Source organism: Culex quinquefasciatus, chromosome 2 (genome assembly GCF_015732765.1).
Source record: "Culex quinquefasciatus strain JHB chromosome 2, VPISU_Cqui_1.0_pri_paternal, whole genome shotgun sequence".
Classification (NCBI taxonomy): Eukaryota; Metazoa; Arthropoda; class Insecta; order Diptera; family Culicidae; genus Culex; species Culex quinquefasciatus.
The window spans coordinates 134,878,737-134,899,533 of NC_051862.1; the positions used below are offsets into that span (position 1 = coordinate 134,878,737).

General features: G+C 36.1%; 1 protein-coding gene across 2 annotated transcripts in view; it reads right to left on the minus strand.

Annotated features, from left to right (window-relative positions):
* LOC6033760 (RNA pseudouridylate synthase domain-containing protein 2) overlaps window positions 1-20,797 on the minus strand; it is a 398,524-nt gene that overhangs the window by 66,135 nt on the left and 311,592 nt on the right. For both annotated transcript variants that reach the window (XM_038251446.1, XM_038251445.1), the window contains one exon: window positions 17,380-17,469. In XM_038251446.1, coding sequence (XP_038107374.1) covers window positions 17,380-17,469 — 90 coding nt within the window. The remainder of the gene's footprint in view (window positions 1-17,379; window positions 17,470-20,797) is intronic.

A 20,797-nucleotide genomic window follows, 5' to 3' on the forward strand; every position in this document is an offset into this window, starting at 1 on the left:
AAAAAATATTATCACTGAAAAGTTGTTCTGAAAAAATAAATTATTTTTTGCTATGTTATATCGTTTATTTAAAATCTATTTTAATCGAGTTCCTAAAAAAAACTTAAATTTGTAGTTAACACAGTAAACACTGTAAGAAATATAAATTTAAAATCTTTTTGTGCAAAATCAAGTTTTGTTTTCATATATTTAACATTTTGAAGAAATGTATAATGTTGTTTTCTTGGGTCATTTATAAGTTTAATAATTGATTTTAAAACTATCAATATAGAAATGATAAGTATTAAGTTCAAATTCGATTTTTTTTCGGATTTGAAACAAAAAAAAACATTTAAAAAAAACAATCGCAGAGTCCAAATAACACGTTGAATTAGCAACATTGTATTGAAAAATCAAATAAAAAAACTAAATGTCTGAAGCTATTTTCTAACAATTTAGACACTCAATTTATTTATTAAGGACCGGTTATAAAACTATTCTGAAAAGCCGTCGCGGGCCGGACTTTGGGCAGGCCTGTTAGCATTAGCATTAGCATTAGCATTTGGAGGACGCCCCACCACCGGAAGGCTCCACAACGCTTATCCCTCTGTTTGGTCTGGTTGTGTTAGACCCTCATCCGGAACAATAATCCAACACGGGAGATACCATGTCTTCATCTTTTGATGAGTGTGTAATACAGCCCAGGGCATAAGGGGGTCCAGGCCGGGTCCAAGCTATCCTCAGGGATATGAAGGATCGTTAGTAAACACCTATCTAAAGTGCGCAAGGACCCCTACGTCACCTTAGTGATATAGATGTTTGTAGGGAGGTTTTGGACTCAATGTTAGTAGGAGAGGTAGAACCCTAGGATACACCTCGAAAGGCGTTGCGGGTTGGTTGTAACAGTATTCCTAATTCCAGTCTAGGCTCAACAAGTCGCCATGGCCCAGTGGTTAGCATTTTTGCTTACCAATCCAAAGGACGGGGGTTCGAACCCCGCCTCCAGCGACTTTGATTTTTCGTTCATATTCAGCATTTCAAGTATTTCTATGTCCTTAACTTTCTCGATGGGAGCAGATGGGAATCGAACCCAGAACCATTCGCTTACCAAGCGAACACCGTGACCATTCAGCCACAGCTGAATTTAACTTTGGGCAGGCCTGTTATACAGATATTTATTTTCAGTTTTTTCAGTGTTTTTTTCGATTTGTAATATAAAAAAACATCAAAAAATTAAATAACAAGCTATGGTCTCAACATTTGAATGAAAAAAATATTTTAAAGTCCATTTTACTCCTGCCCAGTTGTTTTGCAATCATTAGTTTTCAAAATATCCAATTATAACAGAGATTATTTTTGTCGAAAAAAAAAAACTTTTTGAGGTGTTGTACATTTGAATTCCACAAAAATTGATTTTTTTTTTTGGATCGATCCCAGGCATACTAAATATGATTTTGAACGCAGGAAAATGCATTTCTAATTGTTTTCAGTTCTTGAAATTAATGTTTAATGTAAAAAATTAAAAAAAAAACCGATTTAATATCAACAGAGGTTGTTGTTGTTGTTGATTTTATTAGGGGAACTTTAACCCTATGGGTCATTCGCTCCCGATCAACAGAGGTGAAATAGAGCCTTTCTCACAAAATGATGAAACTCCGAGAAATAAATTGGTGCAATTAATTTTTCAAAAACATAATGATACCATCCAGTGAGAATTTTACCTAAAGCTTTGAATCTTTTTAGGCTAAACCTCAAATGCCATTTTTTTTTAAATTTCTGAGGTGCATTATTTGTCGCAAGACATTTAAATTTAATTAAGAAAAAGATATTGGATTGACATTATTAGAAAAAAAAAGGGTACTCAGTCTATAATGTTAGTCTATGATTAACTTAAAATAATATGTATCGCTATTAAAAAACGAAACTATTGGCACTACGCCCCCCGGGGCATGGCCTTCCTCTAACGTGGGATTTCTGCTCCAGCGCCTCTGACGAGACAGGAGAAACCGGGACCGACGTTTTACTTCACCATCCGATAGAAGCTCAGTGGATAAGGCGGGAATCGAACCCGCGTCTCATAGCATCATGTATCGCTATTGCACTTTGTCGATTAATTATGAGAAGCCAGAAAGAACACTTTCACGCGCAGCGTAAAACGCGCAAGCGTAAAAGCGCTGGCGTTGAAGCTTCGACTTGACGACTTTTCGAGCGAGAACGAGCCGGGACTTCGAATTTGATGTTCAGTATATGATTTTGTATAAATCCAAAAATGTAATAGGAAAAAATAGGGTAAAAATAAGACGAAAAACACTAAAATCGCTATATCTCAGGAAATACATTTTGGAAAAGCTTCAAATTTTGGGCCCAAACAGTTTATGGCGCATGTTTTCGAATGGCTTTTTGTTTGAAACTGAATTCTTTAAATTTGATAGTGTTATCTGTAAAATAGTCCAAAAAATACCTCTAAAAATGGCTTTGACCACATTTACTGGTCGAAAATTGTGAATCGAAAAATAAAATGTTCGTCTCCGACCCCACGGCTACAGATCTGACTTTTAAAAATTGTGGGTTTTACGAGCGGTTTTCCAGTGATGGAAGACACAAATTTTTAAGAGCGGATACAGAAATCGCTCATGTATTTCAGAAAAAGAGCTCTCAAAAATCAGACTTTGAGTTCCGGGTTTCGGGCCAAAATTCAATCGATAGAGCGTATCTAAACCTTCAATTTAGTAATAGGATTTTTTCCTGGGACGAATCGGCGCCGTGCACGAATTTTTTAAGATTTCTGAAAAAAGCGTTTTTCTAAAAGCAAACCTTAAACCTTTCTTTTGTAAGAAAGGCAAAAAATACATTTTTTTCATGATTTGATTTTCCGAAGACTAATAAAAACCTTCTGGATAATCAAACTTCGGATAATCGAAACATCGTATATCGAGGCTCCGGATAATTGAGTCTGAACTGTAACTTTGAAAAACTTTTTTTTAAATATAGTTTCTGTTAATTTCGACATAATTTTGAAATCTATTATTTATATTTTTATTGAGAAGGTAAATGTCAGATTCAGAATTGTAAAGAATAACAAAAAATCCATTGTTTGAAAAAATGATCATGGGACAATTTGTTTACTATTTTTTATGAGATTGATAAATGTTACAAAAATTATGAACGCAGAACAAATTATCAAAAAAAAAAAAAATGGCGAAAAAACGATGGCCACCCGAGGGTTACCGGCACAAGACGACATCGTGGAAAATCTTTTTCGGATGTCGCACGCCACAGCCTGCGCTACGTCGCTGCCGGAATCGATTCGATATTAATAGTCGGTTCGAGCCATAAAATTCCGATTAAGTGATGTCGACGTCAAATTTGCCTAAACGATTATTCGGGCAGACGCCGGGGCACCTTCTTGGCGTGGCCGATTGATCCTGCGGAGCGCGTCTTGTTCTGGCCATCATCATTATGATAATTTTGGTGGTGTTTTCGGCGGTTCAGTTCAGAACTGATTTTTCCAGAGATTTTTGCAGAGCGCTCGACAAAACCAATTATTTCCCTTCGTGCAAATCTCTCTTTAAATCAGTGAGTGGTACTCCATTAAGATATCACCACAGCGGGGGAGAGCGGAAAGATACCCGTCAAAATACTCTCGAGATCGTTACCCAGACCAAATGTCACTTCCATTCTCGTTTAAGGTGGAGGTGGCCCCCCACCTTCCAGGAAGTCAAACGTAAATGGGCTAGGGAAAATGTCAACCTTTTCACCCCGCTCACCCGCAAAGACCTTCCCAAAACAAGTCAGCCCATTTAATGACGATTTTCCGCATCGTTTCGAGGATTTTCCCTTGGCATTTTATTTTTTTTTTACTTTTTTTATCGCGCAAGATAGCACCGGTTTCGCAATTAAGGCGAAGACGAAAAATATTTTAAAATTTCCTTCCTGAGAGCGCGATGAGCGCAACAGAGGGCATCCATTAGCGTGGAAAGATATCTTCTTCCATTGAGTGGTGGTTTCTTGGGAAAATGGAAAATGTTTTGACAGAGCGGGATGAACTTTAATCCTTTCGTGGAGAAAAGGGGGTGATCTTTAAGGTGAATTATAGGACGGTGAGGATGAGAAAAAAATCCTACAATTTATGCAACGGTCTTCAAGTCGAAGATAAATAAATAATGAGGATGATGGACTGTCTCACCTAAAAGGAGACCCTTTTACTGATAGAAAATGAATTTTAATTGCCAACTTCCATGATGTCATCCTAACGAAAACCGATCTCAAACAAATTAAGCCAACAACTTTTCAAAACTAGCTCTCCAACTGTTTTCCTTCCCACACAAAAGCTATCAACTATTCAGACTCGATCGTAGGTCAAACTTGCACACAAACCAGCAAATTAAGTTACAGCCATGAGAAAAACCGCCCAATTCAATTAACAGCCAAAATCCAGAGCCTCTGAGCCCGACAACTTTCTCAATTATTGTCCTAGGGGATACCCTCTTCCTTTGGAAATGGAAATGGAAAGAAGAGGGAAATTGGCACTGAAGAAAAACTTTTTCCTTGCACTCCCCTCCAGCTGCGTTCTGGTTGAACTTTTCAAAAACATGAATGCACCAAAAACTGGAACCAACTCTTGGGTTCTGCCATCCACCCCAAAAATAGCAGCAGCAACAACAACACCGACAATAAAAACAGTTGTCACACAAGTGTTCTGGATATTTCGTGCGTGGAAAACTGCTTCCTTTTCTCGAGTTGGCCTCCCATGATAATGTAGGGAAGATTGGGGTACATAGGTCAACATTTTTACTCTGGAAAAAATAAAAAAATAAAAATTAATATAAAAATAAAAATAACTTCTATTTCTAAACTAATGAACAAGAAGCAAGGATTTTTCTAAACTAAAGAGAACTAAAGATTTTTCAGAACTTAAGAGGCCTAAAGAAAACTAAAGGGAACTAAAGGAAACTTAAAAGAATTAAATAGAATTGAAGAGAACTAAAGAGAATGGAAAAGAACTGAAAAGAAATTAAAAAAACTAAAGAGAACTAAAGGGAACTAAAGAGAGCTAAAAAGGCGTCATCCATAAAGTATGTCACGCTCTAGGGGAGGGGGTCTGAGCAAGTGTGACATTGCATGTTATAAGTATAGGAAAAGCGTGACAAGGGGGGGGGGGTAAATTTTGGCTGATTTTTGCGTGACGTACTTTATGGATGAAGCCAAAGAACTAAAGAGAATCAAAGAGAACTAAAGATAACTAAAGAGAACTACAAAGAAACAAAAGAGAACTTTAGAGAACTTAAAAGGACTGAAGAGAAATGAAAAGAACTAAGTAGAACTAAAGAGAACTAAAAAGAACTAAAGAGAACTAATAAGAACTAAAGAGAATTAAAGAGAACTAAACTGCCCCTGATCACATAAATGTCCCATATTCATTTTTCATCACTTTTGAGTTTATGAGAACTAAAGAGAACTAAAGGTGACCAAGGAAAACTACAAAACTAAAGAGATCTGAATAGAATTAAAGAGAACTGAAGAAAACTAAAAAGAACCAAACAGAAATAAAGAGAACTAAAGAACTACATAGAAACAAAAGAGAACTAAACTGCCCCTGATCACATAAATGTCCCATATTCATTTTAATCACTTTTGAGTGTATATTGCAGTTTGGTTCAAAATCGTGTACTCTTTCACAAAAGCCTGAAACTTCCAGTACTTTGTTCTAGAAATCAGGAGAAAATCCAGTTTTTTTCGCGAAAACATAACACGTAGCCTTATGTGTGGGACAATTTGTCTCGCGTTTTCCTCATCTTGCTGTTTTTGCATATGAGACATTTATGCGAACATGGGCAAATAGAAGTAAAGAAAACTAAACAGAACTATAGAGAACTAAACAAAACTATAGAGAACTAAACAAAACTAAAGAAAACTAAAGAAAACTAAAGAAAACTAAAGAAAACTAAAGAAAACTAAAGAAAACTAAAGAAAACTAAAGAAAACTAAAGAAAACTAAAGAAAACTAAAGAAAACTAAAGAAAACTAAAGAAAACTGAAGAAAACTAAAGAAAACTAAAGAAAACTAAAGCAAACTAAAAAAAAATAAAGAAAATTAAAGAAGACTAAAGAAAACTAAAGAAAACTAAAGAAAACTAAAGAAAACTAAAGAAAACTAAAGAAAACTAAAGAAAACTAAAGAAAACTAAAGAAAACTAAAGAAAACTAAAGAAAACTAAAGAAAACTATTTAAAACTTAAAGAAAACTAAAGAAAGCTAAAGAAAACTAAAGAAAATTAAAGAAAATAAAAGAAAACTAAAGAAAAGTGAAGAAAACTAAACAAAACTGAAGAAAAATAAAGAAAACTGAAGAAAAATAAAGAAAACTGAAGAAAATTTAGAAAACTGAAGAAAAATAAAGAAAACTGAAGAAAAATAAAGAAAACTGAAGAAAAATAAAGAAAACAAAAGAAAATAAAGATAACAAAAGAAAATAAAGAAAGCCAATGAAAACTAATGAAAACTAAAAAACTAAAGAGAGTTAAGAACAACTAAATGTACTTAACGAACTTAACGAGCTAAACGAGCTAAACGAACTGAACGAACAAAACGAACAAAACGAACAAAACGAACAAAACGAACAAAACGAACAAAACGAACAAAACGAACAAAACGAACAAAACGAACAAAACGAACTAAACGAACTAAACGAACTAAACGAACTAATCGAACTAAACGAACTAAACGAACAAAACGAACAAAATGAACTAAACGAACTAAACGAACTTAACGAACTTAACGAACTAAACGAACTAATCGAACTAAACGAACTAAACGAACAAAACGAACAAAATGAACTAAACGAACTAAACGAACTTAACGAACTAAACGAACTTAACGAACTAAACGAACTAAACGAACTAAACGAATAAAAAACTAAGATAAAATTTAACAAAGTTTCAAATTGTTGACAACCACCCTTAAAAGCACTTAAACCTAGCGCGACAATTATTGTTTCGCCAAAAAGCCCAAGTTTTGCCAAAGGGTGCCGAATTTCACTCTTTTTCACTCCAAGTTTAGGACCTTCTCCAGTGGCAAAACCCGAATATTTAGTGTTGCGCGCCCGGCAGCAAAAGTTTTCCCATTCGAAACAATAAGTAAGTTCGAGTGTGTGAGCCGTTTGACTGTATTTGTGCGAGTTTGGTGGGTTTGTTTCATTGTTTTCTGTTTCATTTCAGGGAAGAAGGATGAGCCGCGAGGGCTGCACCCGATACAATTTAGTGACAACATGCGCCAGCTGTTTGTGTCGGGAGGAAAGTTTTTTACGTGTGATTATGTGTGTGTGCCGGTGTATGTGTGACATTGATAACGTGCCGCATAAAGACAGTGGGGAAAGTTTTTTAGTAGCAGCAGCTGCAACAGCTGGTTAGAAAAATCAAACTGTCGTAAGTTGGACATTTTTGAATTTTGGATCTGCTTGGTGTCTTGTTATCTTATTGTCTTGTTGTCTTGTTGTCTTGTTGTCTTGTTGTCTTGTTGTCTTGTTGTCTTGTTGTCTTGTTGTCTTGTTGACTTGTTGTCTTGTTGTCTTGTTGTCTTGTTGTCTTGTTGTCTTGTTGTCTTGTTGTCTTGTTGTCTTGTTGTCTTGTTGTCTTGTTGTCTTGTTGTCTTGTTGTCTTGTTGTCTTGTTGTCTTGTTGTCTTGTTGTCTTGTTGTCTTGTTGTCTTGTTGTCTTGTTGTCTTGTTGTCTTGTTGTCTTGTTGTCTTGTTGTCTTGTTGTCTTGTTGTCTTGTTGTCTTGTTGTCTTGTTGTCTTGTTGTCTTGTTGTCTTGTTGTCTTGTTGTCTTGTTGTCTTGTTGTCTTGTTGTCTTGTTGTCTTGTTGTCTTGTTGTCTTGTTGTCTTGTTTTCTTGTTGTCTTGTTGTCTTGTTGTCTTGTTGTCTTGTTGTCTTGTTGTCTTGTTGTCTTGTTGTCTTGTTGTCTTGTTGTCTTGTTGTCTTGTTGTCTTGTTGTCTTGTTGTCTTGTTGTCTTGTTGTCTTGTTGTCTTGTTGTCTTGTTGTCTTGTTGTCTTGTTGTCTTGTTGTCTTGTTGTCTTGTTGTCTTGTTGTCTTGTTGTCTTGTTGTCTTGTTGTCTTACTGTCTTTTGACGTCCTTTACAAAAATTACAATTTTCTAAACAAGACTGACACTTTCTTTTCCTCATTAAAATGAAACCTTTTCAACGAAACTCTTTCAATCTCGTCAAAGTGCATTCACGATGATTTTCATTCACAACTTTACAGCGAGGTCTCTCAATCTTGTGATGCATGTGTCCTTTAATGCATTTCTAACGAGACGTCCTTTCGGCAAAGAGGGAGCCGGTGGTTTATTTATACCTCATTAGCGTTGAAGATGGCCGCAGGGAGCTTCAAAGGAAGACCATAACCTAGTTGTGTGCGACTAGGGGTTGAGCTGATTTAAGAAATTCCCCTCCCCGTCGTAGTACTCGACGCGGTGGAGCGCTTCATTAACATCATTTGCAATTTTAATCTTTCATGGACGCTGTATCCTTAGGGTGGCCTCAAAGGAGAGAGAGAGCAGGACAAAAAGTGTCCTTTCTCGGGTGACCCCGGCAGGGAAATTGACCGGAAGCCATTATGTCACTTTTATGAGGTATGGTCATGGTGGACTTTGCTGAAATCCCGGAAGCCATTGAATGATGGGACAGTGGGTTTGGCAGTTGAATAGAATGCTCATGGCTGTGGAATAAATTAGGGTGAGCCCTTTTTTGTTTGAAAAGAGATTTCAAAACTTGGTAAACCGTGAAAGAAAAATTAACATTTTTCAAATATCATCTCCGCATAAATTAACAAATTGCCTCAACGCAACATTATCATTCCAAGCGTTCACAATTCAACTCAATCAAAGTCGTGTTGCACGTCCTCTGACTTGAAGTACCTTCGCAAGTCACCCCATCCATAAAAATTATGCATTTCCTGCAACCCTAACCTCACCCTTACCGCAAAGGATCGCATAGTGCATAACTTGTTCCCGTTTCCTTTTTTTCTACGAGCAAACTTTGCAAATCAACAAGAAATAAAAAAATATATATACAAGACAAAAAAATCCCCTCGCTCGGAAAATCCCTCAAGCAGTGCCGCGCGACGTGTAAAGTGACAGTTTTGTTAAACATGAATGCAATATTTTCGCTCGGTTGTGTACTCAACCAATAATGGCTTTTCTGCACCCCCTCCGTTTTCCCCAAGGAGAGAGAGAGAGTGTAGGTGGGTGGATTTTCACCTTGTACCATGCACGCAAACTGAATGGCCAACAACTTGGGAAAAGTGTGCAGGGAAAAAGCTACACAAGGAGCAAAAAAAAAACGAGGGTTGTTTCGACGCAGCCAACGACGATGACGCCACAAGAATTGGCAAAAAGGGGTTTGTGTAAAGTTGCAAGGACTCGACAGGGAAAGGTGCTCGTTTTTTTTTCTGGAATGTCAGAATTTAAGTTATGAATAAGCGAAACAAAATCTAAAAAAATAGAAACCAAAAAAAAAAACAGCATGACAATAACTGAAAATGAAACGAAAAAATTACAAATTTGATTAAATACAACAATAATTAAAAAATGAAATTTGAAGAAAAAGTCAAGAATTGAACAACTGGACAAGTGGATAACTAAAAATCAAAATAAAATCAAAACTGCTGAACTAGAAAACTAATTATGATTAACTAATGTCAACATTGAAAAAAAAAAAAAAAAAAAAAACATAAAAACTTTAGAACATAATAACAAAACGAACAAATTGAACTAAACGAACTAAACGAATTGAATGAACTAAACGAACCAAACGCACGAAACGAACTAAACAAACTAAACGAACTAAACGAACTAAACGAACTAAACGAACTAAACGAACTAAACGAACTAAACGAACTAAACGAACTAAACGAACTAAACGAACTAAACGAACTAAACGAACTAAACGAACTAAATGAACTAAACGAAATAAACGAACCAAATGAACTAAACGAACTAAATGAACTGAACAAACAAAACGAACTAAAAAATAAATAAATATGAACGCACCAAACGATCTTAACGAACAAAACGAACTATACAAAATAAACAACTAAATAAACTTAACGAACTGAACGACCTAAACGAACTAAACGAACAAAACGCACCAATTGAACTAAACGAATTAAACGAACTAAACGAACTAAACGTACGAAACGAACTAAACGAATTAAACGAACTAAACGAACTAAATGAACTAAACGAACTAAACGAACAAAACGAACTAAACAAACTAAACGAACTAAACGAACAAAACGAATTAAATGAACTAAACGAACTAAACAAACTAAACGAACTAAATGAACTAAACGAACTAAACGAACTAAACGAACTAAACGAACTAAACGAACTAAACGAACTAAATGAACTAAACGAACTAAATAAACTAAACGAACTAAGCAAACTAAACGAACAAAACGAACTAAGCGAACTAAACCAACTAAACGAACTAAAATAAATCAACGAACTAAAGGATAAAAAGAACAAAACAAATAAAAGAAAAAAACCTACAATACAAGCTTAAGAAGTTTAAAGCCGCAAATTAAAAAATTGGATAAAATAAAAAAAACGAAAACTGTACATCGTAAACTGTAATAATGAAGAAAATGAGAATCAAAGACCATAACTGACAAAGTAAAAAAATATTTTTCAGAACATTAAAAATTCCATTGTTTGTGCTTGAGTTTGGCATGGTGGAAAATTTGGTATGTATTGAAGTTATAAATTTTGAAAAAAAGCTGATTTTTGAAAAAAAATGAAAATATTACCAAACAAAACAATTGCAATACAATTTTTTATGCAAAATAAAATTTACAAATTTCTTTTGGTAAAGTGCACCAAATCATATGCATTTTAATGTCAAAAATTGTCTCAAAATACCCAGATTTTGCAATAAAAAATATTTCATGCAAAAATATTTTGTGCTCCTTTGTATTAAAATGATTTTTAAATTTAAAAATCTAGCCCAAACTTGGTAAATATCGAAAGCAAATATTTTCAGTTGAGCATGAGCATGAGCATGAGCATGAGAGACCACCCATGGTTGTCCTTCTCCGTTGCTGAACAGGACCGTAATATCCCATCAGCACAACCGATTACACGCTTCAACGATCAAATGATGTTTCCCTTATCAACAGCATGCATGAATGCGCTGAAAAGATAAAACATCACGATCATCAAAACTAGAGCCGGTGCGAATAGGAAACAGTCGTTGGCCACCAACGGCGCCCGCCATGTCAGTTTGTAGATCTCGAGGGGATGGGACGGGAATGTTAGTTAGCACAGGCTGCTACCAAGGGTGGGTTCTATACGATATCCACACCCCCGCGTGTACCGGAAAACTACTTCTACTTGGGATTTTGTTAGTGGGGAAGGGTAATGGCCAGGATTCATCATAGAGGATGATGATGTGGCCCAATAATCAATGAATTTCGTTGAATAGGGTGATGTATTATGTATTCTCAAGGCAAACAATCGGATGATGCAGATGAGACCATTCCCGGTTATTTGGTGTTGAGTTTAGCATAAATGATTCAATCTTAGACAGCCGGCTGTGGAAAGATAGAATCAAAATTATGTGTGATTAAAAGGTGAAATATTTAACTCAGCGTAACATATTTACATAGAGTTAACCTGAGACTATTTATACTTTTAAATTATTATAAGATGAGCGACCAATTAATGACTGATGAGTTATGATGTTATCTGAAGGACTTGAACAATCGCGTTGAAATAATATTTGTCGCCGTGAGTCGCGGGAAACGAATGGTCGAATTGAATGATAATTTGTATTTTGCTAACGCAATTAAAAACGAATCTTCCCGTGAAACAATTGCAAATCATAGAACAAAGAAACCCGGCTGTGGTGTGTATCAAATACATGACTAACGAGAAAAAAAACACCGACGACGATCGTCGATCGATCGATGAAAACGGAACGCGAAAACGATCGATCGATGAAAACGAAACGCGAAAAAAAAAAATGCATCCCGACGGACAGGCACCGCGAAACGAACTGGCTCAGCTCTGCTGTCATCGTGACAACCAGAGCTAGCCGCACCTTCACACACACACGCACGCCCTCACCCGAAATACATACCGACGACGATCGATGAAAACGGAACGCGAAAAAAATGCATCCCGACGGACAGGCACCGCGAAACGAACTGGCTCAGCTCTGCTGTCATCGTGACAACCAGAGCTAGCCGCACCTTCACACACACACGCACGCACTCACCCGAAATACATACCGACGACGATCGATGAAAACGGAACGCGAAAAAAATGCATCCCGACGGACAGGCACCGCGAAACGAACTGGCTCAGCTCTGCTGTCATCGTGACAACCAGAGCTAGCCGCACCTTCACACACACACGCGCGCCCTCACCCGAAATACATACCGACGACGATCGATGAAAACGGAACGCGAAAAAAATGCATCCCGACGGACAGGCACCGCGAAACGAACTGGCTCAGCTCTGCTGTCATCGTGACAACCAGAGCTAGCCGCACCTTCACACACACACGCACGCCCTCACCCGAAATACATACCGACGACGATCGATGAAAACGGAACGCGAAAAAAATGCATCCCGACGGACAGGCACCGCGAAACGAACTGGCTCAGCTCTGCTGTCATCGTGACAACCAGAGCTAGCCGCACCTTCACACACACACGCACGCACTCACCCGAAATACATACCGACGACGATCGATGAAAACGGAACGCGAAAAAAATGCATCCCGACGGACAGGCACCGCGAAACGAACTGGCTCAGCTCTGCTGTCATCGTGACAACCAGAGCTAGCCGCACCTTCACACACACACGCGCGCCCTCACCCGAAATACATACCGACGACGATCGATGAAAACGGAACGCGAAAAAAATGCATCCCGACGGACAGGCACCGCGAAACGAACTGGCTTAGCTCTGCTGTCATCGTGACAACCAGAGCTAGCCGCACCTTCACACACACACGCGCGCCCTCACTCGAAATACATACCGACGACGATCGATGAAAACGGAACGCGAAAAAAATGCATCCCGACGGACAGGCACCGCGAAACGAACTGCATCGAAAGCAAATATTTTCAGTTATTTCAAAAGTTTCTTTTGATTCTAAATATTTGAAATTATTTTCATGGTAAAGAGCAGAAAATTTCACTATGAACATCGAAAAAAAAACTTTCCGAGATATCTTGATAACAAAAATTAGTACTTGGAAGGGTGCTTTTCCTTCATTAAGTATTTTTAAATTGTAACAAAAAAGTGAATATTTTTCAAAAGCTTTCACCTTAAATAAAACTATTACATGAAAACGGTGTTCTAAATAAAAAAAAAAGTTTTTGCAATTCCGTCGTGAAACTACTTACTTTTCCTGTCATTCTTGAACGACGAAATAGCCTACTTTTCTGTACCAAAAATAACAGAATCGAATAGCAACACTTTTCAAAGAAAATGCTGAAAAGTTCTACTTTTCAGCACTGAAATGGGTGCTGAAAAGTTGAACTTTTCAGCACTTGTTTCGAAAAGTAACACTTTTCAACATTTTTTTTTTTATTTGAACGATTTATTGACAAAATACATGAAAATTCGACTTAAAATTTCAATCAATGGGTGTTTTTCGAAATTGCAAAAAATGTTGTTTGGAACTCGTTGCAAAACTTGATTTTTTCAGCACTCGTCGTATTTATCCAACTCGGTGAATCTCGTTGGATAAATGAACGACTCGTGCTGAAAAAATCCTCTTTTTGCAACTTGTTGCATCAACTACTATTAGATACTTATTCGATTTCAAATTAGATTTTGCATCTAAAACTTATTTTTGAAATTTTGTTTGGTTATTTTTTCCAAAAATCAACTGTTTTTCAAAAAAAGAATGAAGAATGAAGAATGAAGAATGAAGAATGAAGAATGAAGAATGAAGAATGAAGAATGAAGAAAGAAGAATGAAGAATGAAGCATGAAGAATGAAGAATGAAGAATGAAGAATGAAGAATGAAGAATGAAGAATGAAGAATGAAGAATGAAGAATGAAGAATGAAGAATGAAGAATGAAGAATGAAGAATGAAGAATGAAGAATGAAGAATGAAGAATGAAGAATGAAGAATGAAGAATGAAGAATGAAGAATGAAGAATGAAGAATGAAGAATGAAGAATGAAGAATGAAGAATGAAGAATGAAGAATGAAGAATGAAGAATGAAGAATGAAGAATGAAGAATGAAGAATGAAGAATGAAGAATGAAGAATGAAGAATGAAGAATGAAGAATGAAGAATGAAGAATGAAGAATGAAGAATGAAGAATGAAGAATGAAGAATGAAGAATGAAGAATGAAGAATGAAGAATGAAGAATGAAGAATGAAGAATGAAGAATGAAGAATGAAGAATGAAGAATGAAGAATGAAGAATGAAGAATGAAGAATGAAGAATGAAGAATGAAGAATGAAGAATGAAGAATGAAGAATGAAGAATGAAGAATGAAGAATGAAGAATGAAGAATGAAGAATGAAGAATGAAGAATGAAGAATGAAGAATGAAGAATGAAGAATGAAGAATGAAGAATGAAGAATGAAGAATGAAGAATGAAGAATGAAGAATGAAGAATGAAGAATGAAGAATGAAGAATGAAGAATGAAGAATGAAGAATGAAGAATGAAGAATGAAGAATGAAGAATGAAGAATGAAGAATGAAGAATGAAGAATGAAGAATGAAGAATGAAGAATGAAGAATGAAGAATGAAGAATGAAGAATGAAGAATGAAGAATGAAGAATGAAGAATGAAGAATGAAGAATGAAGAATGAAGAATGAAGAATGAAGAATGAAGAATGAAGAATGAAGAATGAAAAATGAAGAATGAAGAATGAAGAATGAAGAATGAAGAATGAAGAATGAAGAATGAAGAATGAAGAATGAAGAATGAAGAATGAAGAATGAAGAATGAAGAATGAAGAATGAAGAATGAAGAATGAAGAATGAAGAATGAAGAATGAAGAATGAAGAATGAAGAATGAAGAATGAAGAATGAAGAATGAAGAATGAAGAATGAAGAATGAAGAATGAAGAATGAAGAATGAAGAATGAAGAATGAAGAATGAAGAATGAAGAATGAAGAATGAAGAATGAAGAATGAAGAATGAAGAATGAAGAATGAAGAATGAAGAATGAAGAATGAAGAATGAAGAATGAAGAATGAAGAATGAAGAATGAAGAATGAAGAATGAAGAATGAAGAATGAAGAATGAAGAATGAAGAATGAAGAATGAAGAATGAAGAATGAAGAATGAAGAATGAAGAATGAAGAATGAAGAATGAAGAATGAAGAATGAAGAATGAAGAATGAAGAATGAAGAATGAAGAATGAAGAATGAAGAATGAAGAATGAAGAATGAAGAATGAAGAATGAAGAATGAAGAATGAAGAATGAAGAATGAAGAATGAAGAATGAAGAATGAAGAATGAAGAATGAAGAATGAAGAATGAAGAATGAAGAATGAAGAATGAAGAATGAAGAATGAAGAATGAAGAATGAAGAATGAAGAATGAAGAATGAAGAATGAAGAATGAAGAATGAAGAATGAAGAATGAAGAATGAAGAATGAAGAATGAAGAATGAAGAATGAAGAATGAAGAATGAAGAATGAAGAATGAAGAATGAAGAATGAAGAATGAAGAATGAAGAATGAAGAATGAAGAATGAAGAATGAAGAATGAAGAATGAAGAATGAAGAATGAAGAATGAAGAATGAAGAATGAAGAATGAAGAATGAAGAATGAAGAATGAAGAATGAAGAATGAAGAATGAAGAATGAAGAATGAAGAATGAAGAATGAAGAATGAAGAATGAAGAATGAAGAATGAAGAATGAAGAATGAAGAATGAAGAATGAAGAATGAAGAATGAAGAATGAAGAATGAAGAATGAAGAATGAAGAATGAAGAATGAAGAATGAAGAATGAAGAATGAAGAATGAAGAATGAAGAATGAAGAATGAAGAATGAAGAATGAAGAATGAAGAATGAAGAATGAAGAATGAAGAATGAAGAATGAAGAATGAAGAATGAAGAATGAAGAATGAAGAATGAAGAATGAAGAATTAATTTGAATATTTGTTGTATATTTGTTGCAAAATGTTCTGCTTGTAGCTTTTAATTTGCACTCCGTCCGAACCAAAAAACGCGGGCACTCTTTCACACAGAACACGGTCGCCGGCGCCCATTCATCGCCCCCACACCGAGTCAGGCTCTCCGCAACACCTGAATGAATGATAGCGTATACCAGTCGAGAGCGATTCATGTGCAGCTCAACAACACAAAAGAAGTCGTTTCAGTTAGAGCTTTGAATAAATTTTGCATCCCATTCTCCGGTAGAATCTATCCCAACAGAGCTTTTGGTTGCTTGGTTGCAAAAGGTGCAGCAAACGGCAAGTGCACCTGGGCGGAATTTGCAATGAAATACAACACACACTCTCATACAAATAGGTACACATCGTAGAAAATGTAAATTTATTTGCAAATGGGTGTTTCTTGTTGGGGGGTGTTACGAGGAAAAAGCTTTACGCTACAAGAAATTGTGTGTTTGTGTGTGTGTGCGGGGGCAAATTTGCGTAAAGACCTGGTTGTACTACAAAAACCAAGCGAGAGAGAGAGATAGAGAGTTGATAAAAGTTGATAGACTTTGTTGTGGGGTCGGGCCCTGTGGCAACGATAATGGAAAATTTTCAAGCACGAGCGAGAAAAACTAAATTAACGTTCAGCAAAGACGCGCCAACGACACTCTAATTAACCTCGCAAGGCAGACGCGAAGTAAATACGTCGTTTTTCTTATCGGAAACAGGCACAATATGGTGCAACTGGGACAAAAAAAAAGAAACAGGAAGTTCCCTACACCAGCGCAACCGGGGGGAAAACGTTAATAATTTCCAATAAAATTAACTTTCCAGTCCCAGCTGATGCCATCGTCTGCGGGACGATCGTCGTGGAACGGTCGTAGACTTGACTGCCAGTTTGCATCGACACAGAAACATTGCTCCACATTTTACCTTTTTCCAAAGAGTGTCAACCCCTCGAACGACGATAGCGCCATACATTGACTAGATTAGTGTCATTAATTTAACTCCTCCTTGATGGTGGGTGAGTTTTCCTTCAAGCGTAAGGAAATTTAACGTGCGCACGTGCAAAAATTTCCGCTTTAAAAATTTATTAATCGAATTTTCCCTCCAAACGGGAAAACTCTCAAGCGAGAACAGGTCTGCCACCCCGACTTGAAACATTCCCAAAAGTGTACTTAAAGCACAACTTTTCACTTCAAGCTGTTAAAGTTATGAATTATTGCCGAAACTCGGCCGAAACTTACCTTTTTGAGATCTTTCACCGGTTCACATTCGTCGGCTTTCCGCTTCTCCGTCGAAACCAACTTGTTTTTGTCCTTCTCGGACATAATGATCTGTAAAAAACGAGAGAAACAAAAAATCAGAGGTTAGTTGAAATTCGACACATCTTTAAACTTTTATCGCCCATAACTCCCGCGGCCAGCCAATCAATCATTTCGCAAATTTACCGGAGAAATCCCTAAATCACTCCCCCTCTCGGGGGTTCAGCCCGTCAAGACCAATTTGCTACAATTATACCAACTTTCGTGGGTCGTATATAATCGAATAAACGGTTTTGCTACTCTTTTTTCCTTATTAATTCATTCACCAGCCAGAGCCAGGAAGGCAGGAAACGATCTCAATGAAAGCTGAGCTCCACCTGTAAAAAAAAAAAGTTACGGCGTCGGCGTCGAACCAGAAAGACATTTACGGGAGATAGGCACGAGCGTCTCATAAAATTATTACTGGTCGGGAAATGTGTGTATTCAACAAACATTTCAACGCGCGCGGCAAAATATACTAGCGCAAACAGAGTCGATGCCGCCGTTCGAAATTAGTGCGAATGGAAGATAAATTTCCAGCGGAGCAAAAGTGTGGAAAAAGAGGCACGGTGAGAAAATGAGGAACAATCTAGTTTTGTAACAGACAAAATATATTTAAGTTAGGTACAGAAGTTATAATTTAACAATAGGCAAACGCAAATATTTTTCTAAGATTATGTCAATCCAATTTCAAACCATCAATATCAGCTTTAAAAAACAAAAGGGATTTATTTTTCCAAAAAACTGAAAATTTTATTGGAAATAGAAGTCTTTAATAGTCTGAAAATAACTTTAAATGCAATTTCCTGCGTTGATAATAGGATTTAGCAGGTTTTGGTTCGTTTGAAATATTTTGATTATTTTGCGAAATTCCAATGTAAATAAGGGTGGGCTTCCTCGGGGCTACCCCCTGAAATCATAGAAGTTTGTATTGAAAAAATCACCAAAATATATGGAGAAAAGCAAAAAGTTTCAGTTTTTACCTGTAGAAGGCTAATTATAATCCAATAACAATAACTATTAAATTCTTAACAAATTATTTCGTTATTTTCAAATTTGTATTTTTTTTTATTTAAGTAAAAAAGAGCAATTTCGAACATTAGTTACATACAATTTTGTAGGCCGGTCTTACAAAATGGGTGCGTAAATATATGAGAACTCTGTATCGTGAAATAGGATTGTCTGATCGAATTGGTGTCGGTAAAGTTGTAGATTCTAATTAGGATAAACATGACATTTTTTGAACCATCGTGCATGATGACGCCAACTCACACAGCAGTTGCCCCGACCCCTCTTCGATTTGCGTGAAACTTTGTCCTAAGGCAGCGATTCTCAACGGGGGTACCGGGCCTACTTGATTTACATGGCAGGGGGTACCAGCCTAGAAGAAGGTTGAGAATCGCTGTCCTAAAGGTTAACTTTTGTCCCTGATCGCGAATCCGAGGTCTGTTTTTTTATATCTCGTGACGGAGGGGCGGTACGACCCCGTCCATTTTTGAATATGCGAAAAAAGAGGTGTTTTCAATAATTTGCAGCCTGAAATGGTGACGAGATAGAAATTTGGTGTCAAAGGGACTTTTATGTAAAATTAGACGCCCGATTGGATGGCATACTCAGAATTCCGAAAAAACGTATTTTTCATCGAAAAAACACTAAAAAAGTTTTAAAAATTCTCCCATTTTCCATTACTCGACTGTAAAAATTTTTGGAACATGTCATTTTATGGGAAATTTAATGTACTTTTCGAATCTACATTGACCCAGAAGGGTCATTTTTTCATTTAGAACAAAAATTTTCATTTTACAATTTCGTGTTTTTTCTAATTTTGCCGGGTTATTTTTAAGAGTGTAACAATGTTCTACAAAGTTGTAGAGCAGACAATTACAAAAATTTTGATATATAGACATAAGGGGTTTGCTTATAAACATCACGAGTTATTGCGATTTCACGAAAAATTTTTTTTAAAAAGTTGGTCGTCATCAATTATGGCCGTTCATGGTCACCCGCGACAGACACGGACGACGAAACAAAGAGAAACGTAAAAAGTAACTATTTCAAAACTTTTTTTCGTAAAATCACGATAACTCGTGATGTTTATAAGCAAACCCCTTATGTCTATATATCAAAATTTTTGTAATTGTCTGCTCTACAACTTTGTAGAACATTGTTACACTCTAAAAAATAACCCTGCAAAGTTAGAAAAAACACGAAATTTTAAAATGAAAAAATGTGTTCAAAATGAAAAAATGACCCTTCTGGGTCAATGTAGATTCGAAAAGTACATTAAATTTCCCATAAAATGACATGTTCCAAATTTTTTTACAGTCAAGTAACGGAAAATGGGAGAATTTTTTAATTTTTTTGTGTTTTTTTCGATGAAAAATACGTTTTTTTCGGAATTCTGAGTATGCCATCAAATCGGGCGTCTAATTTTACATAAAAGTCCCTTTGACACCAAATTTCTATCTCATCACCGTTTCAGGCTGCAAATTATTGAAAAACACCTCTTTTTTCGCATGTTCAAAAATGGAAGGGGTCGTACCGCCCCTCCGTCACGAGATATCAAAAAACGGACCACGGATTCGTGATCAGGGACAAAAGTTACCCCTTAGGACAAAGTTTCACGCAAATCGAAGAGGGGTCGGGGCAACTTTTCCCGATTTCGTGTGAGTTGGTAGAGAATTACCCAAAGTTAAAGTCACTTTTAGGTAATAATTTTCAGAAATTTCAACAATCTTTGCTTTTTACTTGGATTTTCTAAAATACTTGATGAAAGAAAGCCACCCAGCATTTTTTTTTTTAAGTAGAGATAATTTCCTCCAATTTTCTCGCTGAGACTTTGAAAATTGGGCAATAAGTTCGAAATGATGGAAATGCATTTTTTCTGTGTCGCCTAAGCGTCATTTGACGATATCTCGTAAGGGACCATCCATAAACCACGTGGACACTTCAGGGGGTATGGCGATTGTCCATGATCCATACAAAAAGTTATTTTTGTATGGACAATTGTCCACGAAGGGGGTTGGGGGGGGGGGGGGGGTAACAGATTCTCAAAAAAGTGTCCACGTGGTTTATGGATGGTCCCTAAACTATTAGTTCGATTTTCAATGTTAAAAAATATTTAAAAATTTTTAAATTTGGTCTAAATATGAAAGGCGGAAAATTATCTATTTGTAAATCTTTTCAATAGCTTTGACTGAATTCAAAATTTTGAAATTATTATCATTTAAAAGATTTGAAAATTGCACAAAAGTTTCATTTTTTAAACATTATAAATCGAACCAGTTTCCGAGATTTCGTTAGTTAATAATTGCAGGCTAATTAGTTCTTTACACTTAGAAAAACTATTTTTTTATAAGGC